The 18,279-nt window shown below is 30.4% G+C and overlaps 2 protein-coding genes across 2 annotated transcripts; both read left to right on the top strand.

Moving 5' to 3' along the window:
- Nucleotides 1–3,904: 3,904 nt before the first annotated feature.
- On the top strand, nt 3,905–5,128 carry LOC131171832 (cuscuta receptor 1-like). Its single transcript, XM_058131835.1, has 2 exons — nt 3,905–4,442; nt 4,691–5,128. The coding sequence occupies exons 1-2, from the start codon at nt 4,088–4,090 to the stop codon at nt 4,852–4,854; spliced, it is 519 nt and encodes a 172-aa protein (XP_057987818.1). The 5' UTR covers nt 3,905–4,087; the 3' UTR covers nt 4,855–5,128.
- An 84-nt stretch (nt 5,129–5,212) lies between these two features.
- On the top strand, nt 5,213–10,284 carry LOC131172089 (cuscuta receptor 1-like). The gene is made up of 6 exons (XM_058133035.1): nt 5,213–5,372; nt 6,280–6,354; nt 6,714–6,854; nt 6,999–7,139; nt 8,017–10,054; nt 10,203–10,284. Exons 1-6 carry the CDS (start codon nt 5,213–5,215, stop codon nt 10,282–10,284), a joined length of 2,637 nt encoding a protein of 878 aa, XP_057989018.1.
- The last annotated feature ends 7,995 nt before the right edge of the window (nt 10,285–18,279 follow it).

The following is an 18,279-nucleotide window of genomic DNA, read 5'->3' as shown; positions in this document are numbered from 1 at the left end:
GGGCAGTCCATATCAACTTCACCCTTCCACATGAGACTTGACTCAGTTATAAAGCAAACAAATTCCGAAGACTTGCCAATCTTCCTATGCTATTTTACTCAAAAGCCCCTATAATAGTCAACAAATGCATTTTATCCGTTGATTATAAAGTGACCTATCATGATCAATGGTTAGAACTATACCATTGTACATACAATGGTTGCACTCAATAATTTTCTCCATTTTAAACGTGTGATGAGAGGTGGAACATTTGTCTTTTTATTTTGCCGTATTAAAATGGCTACAAAAAGTGTTGTGGATTACAGCAAATAAATTCCAAAGACTTGCCAATCTTCTTATGCTATTTTAGTCAAAAGATCATATAAAGGGGAAGAAGGGAAGAGAGTGGGAAAGAGAGAGGAGACTTGACTTGGTGAAATAAAATTATTTCAATAGAATAATATGGCCCAGTTTTCAGAATAATTATCTAGTGTAATTGTTATATGTATAATAATTACATTTTTATTGTTGGTTATATAATGTGATTATCATGATCAATATTAATAATAATAACAATTTATCTTATTTAAAATATAATTAAAAATTAAATTAAAAAATAAAAATTATAAATTATTCATATGACGGATGGTACAACAGTTGATGAAAAGCTGGTGGTCGTTGCACCTTTGGTTTCTTTTTATCATTATGATAATATTTTTAGCTAATAAAAAGAAAAAAAAAAGAAAAAGAAAAAGTGGTTGATGAAGGTAGGCAGCTCAACGAAAGGAAATAGGATTATATATATGAAAGATATATCTTATAAAAAAAATCTAAAATTAAAAAAAAACTTAAAATTTTAGAGTATTCATGATTATAGACAAAATTTTATTTTGTATGTATCATAGTTGAATCATAATTAGCTATCACAGTTGTAATTAAAGTATTAAATTTGATTTAAAAAAGTTAACGATAAATTATAATATAGTCTATAAAGTTTTATTTAATTAATAAAATAGTCTTTAAAATTTTATTTGATTAATAAAATAGTCTATTAATTTAAATTGTATATTTAATTTTTTTTATATAAAATATATTTTATATTCATTTTTAGTTGAAACTTTATACTAAAAATTTATTTTTATTAATTAAAATATATTTTAATATAACAAACTATTCAAAAATTATATATTAATAAAGTAATCACAAAATAATCATATTTGGAATAGAAGAAAATAACCATTACGTTTGGATGACAGGAAAGAAAATAATTGGAGAAGGATAAAAGAATACAACAATTAAAAGGAATATATATATATATATATATATATATTTGGATATAGAAAGAAAATATTGATAGGAAAGTTATCCAAGAAAGTGAGGCAAATGTAGGGAAGTGAAAAGAGAAGGTCAAAATCAAAAAATTAAGTTGAAATAATAGAATTGATTCGGTTCAATTCCTTTTATTACCTCGGCATGTTTCAGTTTTTATATTTTTTTCATTTCAATTAATTGGTTATTTTTGTTTGATTCTGAATTGAACCAATTGATTTCAAACTCATAAGCAAGTGCTCAACCATCGAGCTATTAGCCCAATGGTTCAATCCTATTATCTTATCTTAGATTCATAATCAAAATGGCATCATTTTCAATGAACAATAAGTCATTTATTCTGCCTTATAAAAAAAGTAAGAAAAAGTGTAGCCATTAGATTCACACTTCCACTAGAGACTTGACTCAGACAAAGTAAACAAATTCCTTTATTTTGCCGTATAAAAAAAGGCAAGAAAATTTGTTTCTGGGCAGGCCACACAAGACTTGACTCTATTAAAGCAAGCAGTTCAAGACATGATGAGTGGTGCAACATTTGCCGAGTAGTTGATCAAGCTAGGAAGTTCAACTCAAATTATTATATAACCTGGGTCTATAAAAAGCTTAAAGTGTTAGGATGTTGCATTCATTAATTAATTAAAGAGAAATAGTTAATATTATAAAAAATAATAAGAATAAAAATAAAAATAAACAAGACATTTGTCAAAATTAAATAATTTTAAAAAATTTTGGCGAGTGAAAATATGTTCAACAAGTATCAAATGCATAAAAATTTGTTTAACATGGCATTTAAAATATTGTTGAGAACATGAATTCAATATATATAATGAATATTAAAAATTTATTTTAAATTAATTAAATTCAATATACTTTAATTATAAAATTTTAAAATAATTAAACCATTTTTTCAATAATATTAAAAATAATATTTTATAAAAATACATTTTTAACCTTTCCATCAGAATCTCAAACCTCAAACACAGGAATAACACTTTATTTTAAGTGTTTGTGATTCTATGTACCAAGTAATTATAGATTTTGAAAAAATATATTATATTAAATTAAATTTGATTCATCATATTGCGTTACCATTGGTTTACATGACATGTGTATAACGTTGGTAATAATCGCTTTTTCACATTAGTCATTTATTTTGCTGTATAAGAAAGGCTAGAAAAGGGGATTAAAGCAAACAAATTTCAAGGACTTTCCAGTCTTTCTACGCTATTTTACTCAAAAGCCCATATAAAGGAGAAAAGGGGAAGAGGGAGACTTGACTTGTGAAACAAAATTATTTCAATAGAATAATTTAGCCCAAATCTTAGAATAATTATTTAGTGTAATTGTTATATATACACCGATTACACTTTAACCATTGATTATAACGTGATTACCATGATTAATGATTAGAATAAATTATTTTATATGATTGCACTATTTTCTCTAATATATTTTTATAAATAAGAGAATTAAATAGTTACTTTATTAAAATAGAGAAATTAAATAATAATTTTTTTTATTTTAATATAAAAAAATTAACATTATATTTAAATGAGAGGAAAAAAAATTAATTAAAAGAAGATAAAAAAATACAATAATTATATATAGAAAAGAAGGAAAATAATAGGAAAGAAGGAAAAGAGGAAGGAAAATATATATTAAAAGGAAATTTATTTTTTTAAATAATAAAATTATAATTTTATAATTAAATATTTAAAAATAATTTACAAATAAAGAGATAATTTTACAATTTTAAATATTTTCTCCTACTTTTATTTAATTTAAAAGGAAAATAAGAGTAGAATCTAACATTTATTTTCCTTTTAAAATTTTCTTTTATTTTAAAGCGAACGAATTTCTTTATTTTGCCGCATAAAAAAAGCAAGAAAAAATGTTGCAAGACACACAAGACTCGACTCCATTAAAGCGAGTAGCTCAAGACATGATGAGTGGTGGAACATTTGCCAAGTGGCTGACCAAGCTAGGAAGACGTCGCGTTCCAACCACGTTGGAGACATGTTGTCAAAATTAAATATTTTTAAAAAATTTTGACGTGTGCGAAAATCAAATGCATAAAAATTTATTTAATATGGCTTTTAAAATATTATTTGGAACAACAATTCATTATATATATATATATATATATATATATATATATATATATATATATATATATATATATATATATATATATATATATATATATATATATATTGGTTTGAAATTAATTAAATTCAATATATTTTAATTATACAATTCTAAAATAATTAAACCATTTTTTTAACAGCATTAAAATAATATTTTCTAAAAATAAATTTTTAACCTTTCAATTATAATATCAAACCTCAAATACAGTAATCAATAATTATAGATTTTTAAAAAATATATTATATTAAATCAAATTTGATTCATTATAATTGCGTGACTGTTGATTTACATGAAATATGCGTGACGTCGGTGATAATTTTTTTTTCCACATTTGTCTTTTTATTTTTGCCGTATAAAAAAGGCCAGAAAAAGCGTTGTGGATAAAAGCAAATAAATTCCAGAGACTTACCAATCTTCTTATGCTATTTTACTCAAAAGCCCATATAAAGGAGAAGAAGGGAGGAGACTTGACTGGGTGAAAAAAGAAAAGAAAAACTAGTTGATGAAGCAAGGAAGCTCAACTGAAATTATTACACAACATGGGTCTATAAAAGCCCAAAGGTGCTAGGCTGTTGCTTCATTGCGTAATTGAAGAGAAATAATTGTTTATATTTCGCATACAAGTACTGAAATGAGGCTAATTAAGCAGCTGTTGGTTGCTTTAGTAATAGCTTCATTATTAGAGGGATGGTGGAGCTGTGATGGTTGTTTTGAGAATGAGAGAAATGCTCTTTTGCAACTCAAGGCTTCTTTCAATTATCCTGAATACATGTCACTCTCTTCTTGGGGATTATACACCGATGACTGTTGTAAATGGGAAAATATTCACTGCAGCTCCACCACTGGACGAGTTTCCAAACTCAGTATTTGGCGCGATTATTTGGCCTTTGAATGGTGCTTCAATGCCTCTTTGTTTCTTCCTTTTCAAGAATTGACGAGTCTTAGCTTACGACGCAATTATATTATTGATTGTGTTGAGAATGAAGGTAGAATATTAATTTGTCTTGCATTATCGTATAATTATGCAATAACTAATACACCTTTTGTTTCATAATATTTTAAGTTTTTTTTTCTAATATTTGATAAAAGCTGCTAATAACAAAAATTAGTTTGAAACTATTATTTAGATATTTTCATAGTTTTATGATTGAAACATAATTAAGTTTTTTTCTAACAACTCGAAAACAATAAATAATAAATAAATCTAACTAGGTACCTACCTCTTATGATGCAGGTTTTGAAAAATTGCAAAGGCTCAGCGAGTTGGAGTTTCTTGATTTAGAAAGTAACTTGTTCAACAATAAGAGCATTGTATCATCTATTGGCCATCTTTCACTTTTAAAATCATTGAATTTGGCGAACAATGGATTGGAAAGTGTAACTGATATTCAAGGTTAGCTCAGCTTAAAATGTTTCCTTGTTCTAATTTTTAAGGATTTTCCATTTATTTATGTACTTATTTTTCAATTTTCAAGCACAAACTTGACTAACACTCTTTTGTGACTTTTGAAGGACTATCAAGTCTTCAAAATTTGGTGTTTCTTGATTTGTCATCCAACAACTTCAGTGATAGCATCATACCATTTTTACGCATCTTTCCATCTTTAAAATCATTAAATTTAGCCAGCAATAGATTGAAAAGTGGTATTCAAGGTTAGCTCTAATTGTGATATATTTTTAATAATTGATCAAGATTTTCCTTTTACTTATTTATTTATTTTCATTTTTCAAGTGAAACTTTGACTGATACTCTTTTATGACTTGTGAAGGACTATCAGGACTTGAAAATTTGGAGTTTCTTGATTTGTCAGACAACAACTTCGACAAGAGCATCATACCACTTCTAAGTGTATTTTCATCTTTAAAATCTTTAACATTGATCCACAACAAATTGAAAAATATAACTGATTTTCAAGGTTAGCTCAAATTGTGATATTTTTATATTATAATTTTTCAAAGTCTCCTTTTATTTGTTTCTCAATCTTATTCAAGCACAAATTTTAACCAATATTTTTTTTTAATTTTGTTTGTGGAGGACTATAGAGACTTGAAAATTTGCAGATTCTTGAGTTATTCACTTGTGAAAAATTAGGGTAATTTGCAAAAAGAACTTTTTAAGAAAATTGAAAAATAAAGTATTATGTTCATTTGCGCCAATTTTCCAAATTAAGAGTTGAAATTTTTTTATTTTCTCAAAATTTAATTAAACCTTTTAAGAGATAACTTTTAAGTTTTCCATCATAATAAAATTACTCTTTTTCAACCGTTAAAAATAACGACCTTCTTTTTTTTATAAACAAAGCTATACTATAACATTCTTTGACTAAAATTGAATAATTATTTAAGAAAATATTTATTTTACAGTAATAAAAATTTAATATTATAAAATAAATAAATAAATAATATGTATTAAAAAATTTAAAAGTATATATATATATATATACACACACACACTTTTTTTTAAGAAAAAAAGAAAATTTCATGTAAAGTCACTAACTAGATCTGCTTTGGGGCACAATTGAAGGATTATCAAAACTTAGCAATTTGGAATTTCTTGATTTAAGTTTTAATGACATCGGCAACAGTACCCTATCATCCATTGGTGATCTTTCATCTTTAAAAGAATTACATTTGGATGAATGTAGACTGAGAGGTACAGTCGATATTCAAAGTGAGTTTCACTTTCTTTTTTTTTTTTCTTTCTATTTATTTATTCATAAAATATTATTTGTGGTTCTCTTACAAACTCAATAACATTCCACAATTATTAGATGAACATGCTAATTATATAGGATTTGTTTTACTTCTTCTTCTTATATCTAGAATTGGATGCTTTGGGCAACTTAAAGGTACTGAGCCTACGACTAAATCAAATTACCAAAGTTGTGGACTCAAGAGGTATGCTAGTTAAAACAAAGTTTGATACATGCATTAATAGTTGGGTGGTCCTGGTTGTTGGTTTTTATTGTATTTTCAATATAGATTCCAATTCCATAAATTAAATATTACATATTTTCTCTATTATATCACAAAACATAATTGTATTCACTAGTGAAGCAATTTGTTACAAGTAAGTGTGTGTGTGTATATAGACTAGCCTTAAGCCCCGTAGGCTAATATGAACAATAAAATACAACCCTCCTTTGCTAAGATGTCCAAAGATCACATTGGCTTGCCAATTGGTATAATGGCATTGAGCATGATCGAAGATATAAAAACACATGTCTGAATACTATATTTTGTTCATTCACTTGCAGATGTCAAAATCATTAGGAATTTGAGCTCTCTTTTCCTTGATGACAATGGCAGCATTCAGCTAGAATTATTAGGGGCATACCCATTTCTCAAGACCCTTTCTCTAAAGTTTAACAGCTTCAAAGGAAGAATATTTGCTCAAGGTAGGTTTTTGAGATATGCCCAAAACTCCTTCAAGTTATTCTCATTAGTCATTACTTGCATATATGCCGCAATACTTGTGATTAATTTGCCTAGTTTCATTGGAGCTCTGCCCTTTTTTTTTTTTTTTTTTTTTCATTAAGTAGAGATGGGTAATTTTTCAAGCGTGGAAGAGTTGTCCCTGGATGGTTCCTCATTGGATGAAGAGTCTTTTAAGAGCCTTAGAGCATTGCCCTCTCTTAAATTTTTATCTATGCAAGGCCTCAATGCTGACCTACCTAGTCAAGGTAATTCGATAAGATTTAAAAAAATAAAAAAAAAAAGCTCATTTATAGCCTTCAAAAAACTTTATTTGAGCTCTACAATATCATTTCAAGATTTATCTGTTAAGCTCTTTTATTTATTTATTTATTTATTTAATGACTATATTTGATGAATAATATTTTCATAATATTAAGGTTTATGTGTGATTTTCATTTTTAAATAATCTCACCTTTATCATTATATTAAAATATCAATTTTCATTCTTTAATTGTGTTATTAAACACATAATTGAATTATTACTTTTTTTTAATAAAAACAGCAATATTATTTTTTAATAGGCTTGCCGAATTTCAAAAATTTGGAGCATTTGGATTTGACATCGTCTACTCTCAACAACAGCTTCTTAAAAGACATCGAAAAGATGCCCTCCCTTAAGATTTTATTATTGTCATTTTGTCAACTAAACGGCACCATACCTGCAGCCAAAGGTAATGTTCTTTTAACCCTCTTTTTGTCACACTCATGGTTTATTACAAAAAGGAATTTTATGAATTTTTTTTATACTCACTTGAATATTTGACAAATTGATATCAATTTTAAAGATATTTTTTTTTGTGTTAATAATTATATTGATGTAGTAGTATGCAATAAATAAAATAGTTTTTAAAATTTTTATATTATTTGTGGACTTTAGACATTTTAATAAAGTTTAGTCTATCATTTTATAAAAAAAATAAATAAATAAAAAATAAACATAGACCCTTACTAGTCTTTCAAAAATTTCAAATTGCTTGTTTATACATTTCTAAAAATGAAAATATATTTGAAAGCAAAGCTTAGAATGTCTTTGATAGACACATTTTAGATTTGTACTAACACTTTTCACATAAATAATTTTAGGTTTATGCGAGTTAAAACTTCTTCAAAAGCTAGATATGAGCAACAATGATCTCAGGGGCACTTTACCTTTATGTCTGGCAAATTTAACATCCCTTCAACTGTTAGATCTATCTTCCAATCACTTCATCGGAAATATCTCCTTATCTCCCCTGGGGACTCTCACATCCATGCATACGTTACAACTTTCAAGCAACCTGTTTCGAATCCCAATCTCTCTTCTGCCGTTCTTCAACCATTCAAAGCTCAAGCACTTGAATTGTCATGAGAATGAAATATATGCAGATATAGATGTGCCTACTTTGACACCAAAATTTCAACTACGGACCCTAGATTTGTCAGGTCAAGGAGATGGCGGAGTGTTTCCCAAGTTCTTCTACTATCAGCATAAATTAGAATATGTTGATATGTCAAATATTAAAATGAAGGGAGAGTTTCCACATTGGTTGATCAGGAACAACACAAAATTATACATACTTCTCTTGGCCAACTGTTCTCTTTCGGGGCCTCTCCAATTGCCAATTCATTCCCATGTGTATTTTTCAGACTTAGACATCTCTGACAACTACTTCAATGGCTCTATTCCAACAGAAATTAGAGTATGTTTTCCAAGTTTAAATTCTCTAGACTTGTCTGGAAATGGTCTCACTGGTGGCATTCCTTCATCATTTGGCAAAATGAGTCAACTGACAGAATTAGACTTGTCTGGAAATGGTCTCACTGGTGGCATTCCTTCATCATTTGGCAAAATGAGTCAACTGACAGAATTAGACTTGTCCAACAATCATTTGTCAGGCATAATACCCCAAGAGTTGATTGTTGGATGCAGTTCGTTATCTGAGCTCATTCTTTCAAACAATAGTTTGCATGGCCAAATATTCCCAAAACAAGCTAATTGCGAAGAATTGATTCGATTATTGTTGGATGGCAATCAATTCAATCAAAGTATCCCATTTAGCATAATTAATTGCACACGGTTGGAAGTGTTGGACGTGAGAGATAATCACCTCTTTGGCAGCATCCCTAGTTGGATAGGGAATATGACTTCTCTTCAAATCTTGGATCTTTCAAAGAATAATTTCTTTGGAAACCTGCCATCCAGCTTTTGCCCTCCATCGATCTGTGAAGTTTATTTATCAAGAAATAGGCTACAAGGACCATTGATGAATGCATTTTACAATTGTCCTAGTTTAATGATATTGGATCTTGGACACAACAATTTCACTAGAAGAATTCCAGAATGGATTGGCAATTTTTCAGCTTTGACCTATCTTCTTTTGGGTTATAATAATCTTGAAGGTAAAATACCAATTCAGTTGTGCAACTTAACTCAATTAAGGTTGGTTGATCTTTCTAATAATAATCTTTTTGGTCATGTCCCCCCTTGCATAAGCATTGATAGCAATTGGGTTAGGGGAATTCAAGATGTAGATGATAGTTTTAGACCTTATATTAGGGAACAACCTTTGGAGTTTACAACAAAGAGAATATCATATTATTTTCGAGGAAGAGTTCTCAAGCACATCTCAGGACTCGATCTGTCCTGCAACAATTTGACAGGTAAAATTCCTGCTGAATTAGGAAATCTTAGCATGATCCAGGTGTTAAACCTGTCCCATAATAGTTTGACAGGATTGATTCCACAATCATTTTTAAACTTGAAGCAAATTGAGAGCTTGGATCTTTCCTACAATAACTTGAACGGCAAAATCCCTCAACTCACTCAACTACATTGGCTAGCTGTCTTCAGTGTAGCACACAACAATTTATCTGGCCAGACACCTGAGATGGTTGCACAATTTGCGACATTCGACAACAGTAGCTATGAGGGAAACCCTTTCCTTTGTGGACCTCCATTGTCCAAAAGTTGCTTTGCTTCATCAATGCCAGGAGTTTCAGCGAAGGATAAAAAAGATCATAAAAGAGATGATGGCTTTATGGACATGGATGCTTTCTATGTGAGTTTCCTGATTTCTTATGCCATAGTGTTGTTGACCATAGCTGCCATTTTGTACGTAAATCCATATTGGCGAAGAGCATGGTTCTATATGATAGAGTTGAGCCTCACCAACTTCTACTATTTTCTAGTAGACAATATTCCTTTTTTGTTTAGATGCTATTGAAGTCAGGGTCTGCTATGTTCTTTAGAAGCATTCAATCTTGATGAGTGAGCTGAGTTTATGTTGTAGTTTCAGTAAGCTAGGATGGTTGCAGAATACTGAGCTGGAGCTGATTGCAGAGTATACTTTATTACTTGTTTTTGTCAGTTAGTTAGATGAGCTGTAAACAGACATTGTTGACTTTGTATACTGTTCATTTCATGAATGAGTAGTCACTTTGTATACAAAACTTATGGAAAGTTATAATTCAATGCTTTCAAGTTTATGTATACACACACACACAATGAGAAGAAATGAAAATTTTAATAAGTTAGAACAAAAACAAATATATTCGGAGCAATCATTATACATATATATATGTGTGTGTGTGTGTTTTTGATAAGCAGTAGAATTTTATTAAGATGATGAAAATGAGAGAGGTTGTGGAAGGGCTACTGACTAAAACTTTGCCGATAGGCAACCCCCCCCTTACACCCAACCTAAGGAACACCAACTACAACCAGAACAAAAGAGCAGAAAAAAAAAAAAAAAGCGCACTCCAAGACCAGAAGCCACAAGAGTGCAACGAAGTTTGAGGTTCTACTAAGACCCTGTTTTGCCAATATATCTGCACATGACTTTGCCTCTCTCAACACATGACAAAATGAGATATTTCTTAGAAGGCACAGGTGATTGGTGATAGAGTTGATAGTGGACGACAGGGAACCAGGCCTGAAATTTGTGCCCAAGCAATTGCATTTTGGGAATTAGATTCCACAATAACAGAGTCAATACCAGTGAGTAGGTTTGGGAATAAAATCAACAGCTCTAAAGCTTTACAGATTGCTTTTAATTCAACACCGTTCGAATCATTGCAGCCTGCTGGACATGAGAAAATACACAACAATTTTCCAGAGTGATTTCTGAGCACCCCTCCAATTGCACATACTCCTGGCTTTCCCAATGCAGAACCATCAACATTCCATTTTGGACACGGAGGAGGCAGTGAGGTCCAAATAGCATGTGGGCGAGTTCTCAAAGGTTTAGTCCAGGATTTGGTGGACTGAGGAGAAACAAGAAGGTCAATTCCAGAAAAAGGGAATCAAGGTTCAAGAGCTTTATAACGCTTACACTTTAAACAATGTCGAACCCACCATGATCAATAGTCAAAATAAAATCGTTTCAACGTACAACAATGGTATGTAATAATTGTTCCCCATTCAGCCCATTTACTTCTTGTGGTCCGTATTCCTGAATTCCCCTCACCCATTGATAATATCAAGCTCCATTCTACACCAAAATTGAGAAATTGTTAATTATTTATGACAATAGCAGATATATCCTTCCAAAATCAACACTAAGTTCAAAACATATTATCAGCCAGAAAAGATGGAAGAACTCCCATGCACAGCACCAGAAATTCTTACCAGAAAAACACTTCCCTTGTGAATGTGCTCGTCTATGAATAGAAATAAAGGGAAAATGCATCTTCCAATGTGAAAAATAATATTTTTCTATAACATATTTTAAGTTAAAATTTAAAAAATTGGTACTGATAGTAAGAAAAATATATCAAAGACATTGAAGAAACCTAAAAATTTTAAGTGAAAAGAATTGAGCTTACAATTAAGAACAAAGAATAGACGTTGATGAAAAATCTCTTCCTTTATATCTGTAGAGTGCATAGTATTGGATTTGAATCTTCTCAGTCCCTGACTACTGATTGATGGCTGGGAGAAGATGGAGCTCACACAGTCACATTCAGTGGCACTGCAGTCTAGAGATTTCTTGGCACTGCAAAAGAAGAGGTATTAGCATACTATGTAATTTAGATAAATTTAATAAAAATTAGCTTATAAAAAAATCTGTGCAATTTAGCGACTTATTATTCATAATCTCCAAATGGAAAAATCCAAAAAAAAAAAAAAAAAATTCTAAACTAATTGTCTGCAAGATGCTCATGAGCTACTCAAAGACAACAGGGCATTACTTACAAAACCACAGAGTATAATAAGAAACATAAAAAGTGTTTCTAGAAATTAAGTAAATGAAAATAATAAAAATAGAAGATATCACATAGAGAGGAATTATCAATAAAAGCAATACTCTATTTAAGATTAGTCCTAAACAAATTCAATGTCAGAGGTTTTATTTAAATAAGATTAGTCCCTTGACAAATTTAACACCAACATTCTCATAGCAATTAATAAGAGTTCTAACACCTTATTTTCAACTGTCAAAGGAAGAAAGAAAGATGAGAGAACTAACCAGTACACCAACAGTAGCTTGCTAGTACCAGCTATCAACTTCAAATTCGCTAAATCAAAGCTCCCTCTCAAGGTTCTCATAAGTGGTTGCACCAGCACTTCACCTTCTGCACCATATGCACCAAAAATTTGTTACCAGTGGTATCAAGCTATTTGGCACAAAATGCATAAAGTGCTTAAGCTGAAATTGCAATGTAGTTGCACCCTGTGATCAAATGTGTGAAAAAGATGAAAAAGGAAAAACTTCCTTTGCAGCCCCTAGCTCCGCCCCTGGGCTTGACAGTATTTGAAAATTGGGTTTTTGAGGCTGATAGGCCCCAAGTTCTCGTTAATTGTTACTACTACGTCAATTATGAAGACGTTGGGCTTTGGCTTCTTAATTTTAATTTTTGGTTTAAAATATATTTTTTAATTATGAGTTAAATTAAAAAAATAAGTGGTTAATTATGTTGTAAAATTACTTAATAATAAAAGTAATTTAATTCAATGTTTGGTTAAAATGTGTTTAAAGGTAATTTAATTATTTAAAATTACCTAAAAGGATATACAATTAAGTGTTGTAATTGTTAAAATAAGGATAATATTGATATTTTTAAAAATTATTAGAATAATATAATCTTTTACTTAGTCAAATTGTAATTTTAAAATAAATAAATAAGTTATTAATAAACTTCTTATTTAATTTAAATAGTTTTTTTTTCTTTTCTATCTATTTTCTTCTTAAACAAACATAAATTGAATGGCTAATAAAATTATTTTCCTTCAAAACAAACACAGTCTAAGCGGTGGAAAGGAAATGACAAATAAAATCACACATTGACATTTGGTAGCACATTTTAGATTTGTACAAATACTTTTCACAAATAAATAATTTTAGGTTTATGCGAGTTAAAACATCTTCAAAAGTTAGATATGAGCAGCAATGATGTCAGCATATATTGGAAATATCCCCTTTTCTCCCCCTGGGGACTCTCACATCCATGCATATATTACAACTTTCAAGCAACCTATTCCAAATCCCAATCTCACTCTTGCCATTCTTTAACCATTCAAAGCTCAAGTACTTGGATTGTCATGGGAATAAAATATATGCAGACATAGATGTGCCTAATTTGACACCCAAATTTCAATTACAGACCCTAAATTTGTCAGGTCAAGGAGATGGGGGAGTGTTTCCGAAGTTCCTTTACTATCAGCATAACTTACGGTATGTTGATATGTCAAATATTAAAAAGAAGGGCAAGTTTCCTCATTGCTTCAGTGGTTCTATTCCAACAAAAATTGGAGTACGTTTTCCGAGTTTACATCCTCTACACTTGTCTAGAAATAGTCTCATTGGTGGTATTCCTTTATCATTTGGCAAAATGAGTCCATTGACAAAATTAGACTTGTCCAACAATCGACTACCAGGCATAATACCCTAAGACTTGATTGTTGGATACATTTCATTGGGTCATCTCATTCTTTCAAATAACAATTTGCAAGGCCAAATATTCCCAAAACAAGATAATTGCAAAGAATTGATTGAATTATTGTTGGATGGCAATCAATTCATTGGAAGTATCCCATATAGCATAATTAATTGCACAATGTTGTTAATGTTGGATGTGAGTGATAATCATCTCTTTGGTAGCATCCCTGGTTGGATAAGGAATGTGACTTATCTCGAAGTCTTGGATCTGTCGGAGAATAATTTCTTTAAAAACTTACCATCTGACTTTGGCCCTCCATGGATCTGTGAAGTTTATCTATCCAAAAATAGGCTACGAGGACCATTGATGAATGCATTTTACAATTGTTCTGAATTAACAGTGCTGCATCTTAGTCACAAGTATTTCACTGGAAGGATTCCAGAATGGATTGGCAATTTTTCAGAATTGACGTGTCTTCTTTTGGGTTATAATAAACTTGAAGGTGGAATACCAATTCAGTTGTGCAACTTATTCCACTTAAGTTCGGTTGATCTTTCTAATAATTAACAATCTTTCTAGTCATGTCCTCCCTTGCATAAACCTTGCTAAAAGTTGTCCAGATGCATTAATTGTTCCTTCTATAACTTCTAGGACTCAACGTTTGGAGCTTACAACAAAGAATGCATTGCGTTATTTCCAAAGAAGCATTCTCGACCTCATATCAGGACTCGATCTGTCCTCCAACAATCTGACAAGTAAAATTCTAGCTGAAATAGGAAATTTTAACATAATCCAGCTATTAAACCTTTCCTATAACAAGTTGACTGGATGATTCCGTAATCATTTTCAAACCTGAAGTAAATTGAGAGCTTGGATCTTTCCTACAACAACTTGAATGGCAACATCCCTCAGCTTACTCAACCAAATTTTTTAGTTGTCTTCAATGTAGCACAACAACTTATCTAGCGAGACACCTGAGATGGCTGCACAATTTGCGACATTCAAGAATAATAGCTATAAGGGGAACCCTTTCCTTTGTGGACCTCCATTATCTAGAATTTGATTTTCTTCATCAATAGTGCCAGGAGTTTCAGAGGAGGATAAAAAAGATCATATAAAGGATGGTGGCTTTATGGACATGGATGCTTTCTATGTGAGTTCTGTGATTTCTTATGCCATAGTTTTGCTGACCATAGCTGCCATTTTGTACATAAATCCATATTGCGAAGAGCATGGTCCTACATGATAGAGTTGAGCCTCACCAACTTCTACTATTTTCAGGAGGACAATATTCCTTTTGTGTTTAGATGCTATTGAAGTCGGCGTCTGCTAGCGTTTGAGTGAGCTGAGTTTATGTTGTAGTTTGAGTGGGATGGTTGCAGAACAATGAGCTGGAGCTGATTGCATAGATAATTTACTACTTCTTTTTGTGAGTTAGTTAGATGAGCTATAAACAGAGATTGTTGAGTTTGTAGCAGCTTCCTATATGGTGTTCATTTCTTGAATGAGAAGTTCACTTTCAGTTTTCTTTCGAATTCAATCACAAAGTACAACGTTTAAACGATACACTATAATTCAATGTTACTCTTCTGCGTTCTCTTCAGATGGGATTATAGAATTACCTAGACACAGATATATCATTAAGAAGTTATAATTTGCGATATTTAATCAAAATATGTCGGCAAGAATTCTAACTGTCATAATTTCTCATCACATCTTCAATTAATGATTTTGATTCAGTCAATCTCATATTAATTAAATGTAAATTAATAAGTTAATTAATAAAATTTAATTAAATTAATTTAATAAATTCATTTATAAATAATTTTGATATATAGGAAAATTATATGTTTAATATTAAATTCATTTTACATATATATATATATATATATATATATATATATATATATATATATATATATATATATATATATATATTTCTTTACAATTGGCTTCGATTGTAATTCGAACTTGAGACCTCATAACTCTAGAGACAATTCTAGTACTGCGAAGTTAATTAAAGCTTATTAGTATACCTAATTAATATATTTAATAATCATGTAAATAAATTTCATTTTTATTTATTATTCCAATTTATTAAACTTCCACTGAATTATATAGGAAAAGACTACCATTGTCAATGCAACAATTTATTCAATGCAACAATTATACGTAAAACACATACACTCTAAACAAAGTCAAATCCACCATGATCAATAGTTAAAATATAATAGTATCAACATATAATCATTCTATTTAATAATTTTTCCTTATTCAGCACATTTAATTCTTGTCGTGAGTATTCTCGAATTTCCCTTACCCATTAATAAAATCACTTGGAAGTGCCCATTTCCATTAGAATTCTGGTTTCAACTTGAGTTTCCCTCTTTTCATGGTTGAACAATTCCAACTTTCCCCAGGTTGAATATAATGTTGTATTGTAGCTTAACTCTCTCTCTCTCTCTCTCTCTCTCTATATATATATATATATATATATATATATATATATTGTGATGAGTGAAAGGAGCTTATCGGATCACGACCAAGAGGTTAGAATTATTTAATATTGTTAAAAGCAATTCATTAAATAAATTAATTATAATGAATAATAAAAATTGATTTGAAATTAAATTTAATATATATTTTATAATGAATAAATTAATTATAATGAATAATAAAACACTTTTATTTTAAATATATTATATTAAATTAAATTAATACAGAGAAAACTTAATACTAACGCCCTCAAGTCTTAATAATAATTAGTAGTAATATACACTTTCATCCTCCCTTGATTTTTATCAATTTTTTTATTTAATTATTAATAATTAATAGTAATATACACTTAACATTTTTTTTAAGAACTGAAGATTTTTTTTTTTTTTTACGATATTTGAATGTTTGGAAGGGAAAACATTCTCAACTCATCAATTTGGCTGGTTAAAAAAATTGAAAACCACAAATCTAAAAGCCAATGGAGACTCCCAAATGCAAATCTATGATTTTAGAACCTTATAAAACTCTTCCCAAACAGAATGTTATATTCTGATTATTTATTCATTACGAGTATATTTTTCACAACAAAGACAATACCCTTAAGAACATTCAAGCTAATGTGACAATCATCTCCCAGTTTTATACTCTTTTCATATCTGTTTCTTTTTGTAAAATTCGAGGATTGGTTAGCTTAAGCTCTGTTAGCTAGCTAGGGGATATTTTGTATTCTGATGCTCTGCTCTACGCTTTCAATAAAGTTCTCTTCAGATCCAAGAAAGGTTCGTAATTAGCATGGACTAGGTATTTAATTGACAATCCAGGTTTCCTTCTTCAAATGGAACCTACAATATGTTAGAACAAAAAAGGAATTTATTCGATGCAACCATTGTACGTAAAACTTATGCACTCTGAACACGTTACAAAATAAAATCCTATCAACATACAACGATTATACGAAACCAAGTTCCATTCCTCACGTTACAAAATAAAGAAGTGAAAATATCCAAAAACTCAATTTTTGGAGTTGATATGTGAAATTGAAGGTATAGGAGTTGGCCACCACGAGAGCGTAAATACATCTTCCTATCGATACAAGCAACCATAGTTAGAAGGAAACGAAAACACCATAACTAATTTCGAGGTTTTAGTTGCCAAATTGCAAGAAAGAACCCTGTGTGTTGACATAGACAAACCAATATACAAGATGTTGCGATCATAAGGATGGATAGCAATAACGCGTCCAGAGAACCAGTAAGATGGATTTAACCATTGACGGCCATGAAGAATGCTGTGTTGCAAAGTAAGATTAACCTGACATTTCAAACTCCACTTGTTACAGTCCTGGAGTTGCCAAATCAGCAAATTCATGCGACACACTACACAAATATGCAATGAGCCACGACACAAACCAAGGCAATGCAATCGTAACCATGGATCTGGTATGCCTTCTGGTTTATCAATAAGTAGTACAAACCTGTTACTGTAAATATCATAAACAAGAATCTCATTGCCTCTAGTCAACCAATGCAGCAATCCATTGTAGACTATAGCATTGGTTAGCGGAGTGGACCAATAAATGTGTTTTGGAGATGACAATGCGGAATCTGTCCATTGTCCAGTCTCAGATGAAAATACCTCCACTCCAAACTCACACTTGGCTGCCATGCGGACAGGAATACGAACCCCCTTGTACTGGAGGTTGGAATCAATAGTGGGCACATCCCTTATTATCTATTTGGTAGTAAGGATTGCATACAAAGCCAACGGGTACCAAATAATAGCGGCGAGGGTCTGGAGGGAGTGTAGACTGTTGGACTGTAGAAAAAATACAGAGCAGAAAGATTTTTTGGAAGAAGAGATCAAAATCTCTATATTTTCATTGCTTTATATAGACAATACAAAAAATTTGCTTTTATAAACAGTCAACACCAACTTCCCTTAAATTAAGCAAACATGTTACTTAAGACCATGCCTAAAACAAACTGGTTCACT

This window comes from Hevea brasiliensis, chromosome 13 (assembly GCF_030052815.1).
Source record: "Hevea brasiliensis isolate MT/VB/25A 57/8 chromosome 13, ASM3005281v1, whole genome shotgun sequence".
NCBI lineage: Eukaryota > Viridiplantae > Streptophyta > Magnoliopsida > Malpighiales > Euphorbiaceae > Hevea > Hevea brasiliensis.
Note: the sequence above shows the minus strand (reverse complement) of the source record. Positions and strands in the feature narration are given on the sequence as shown.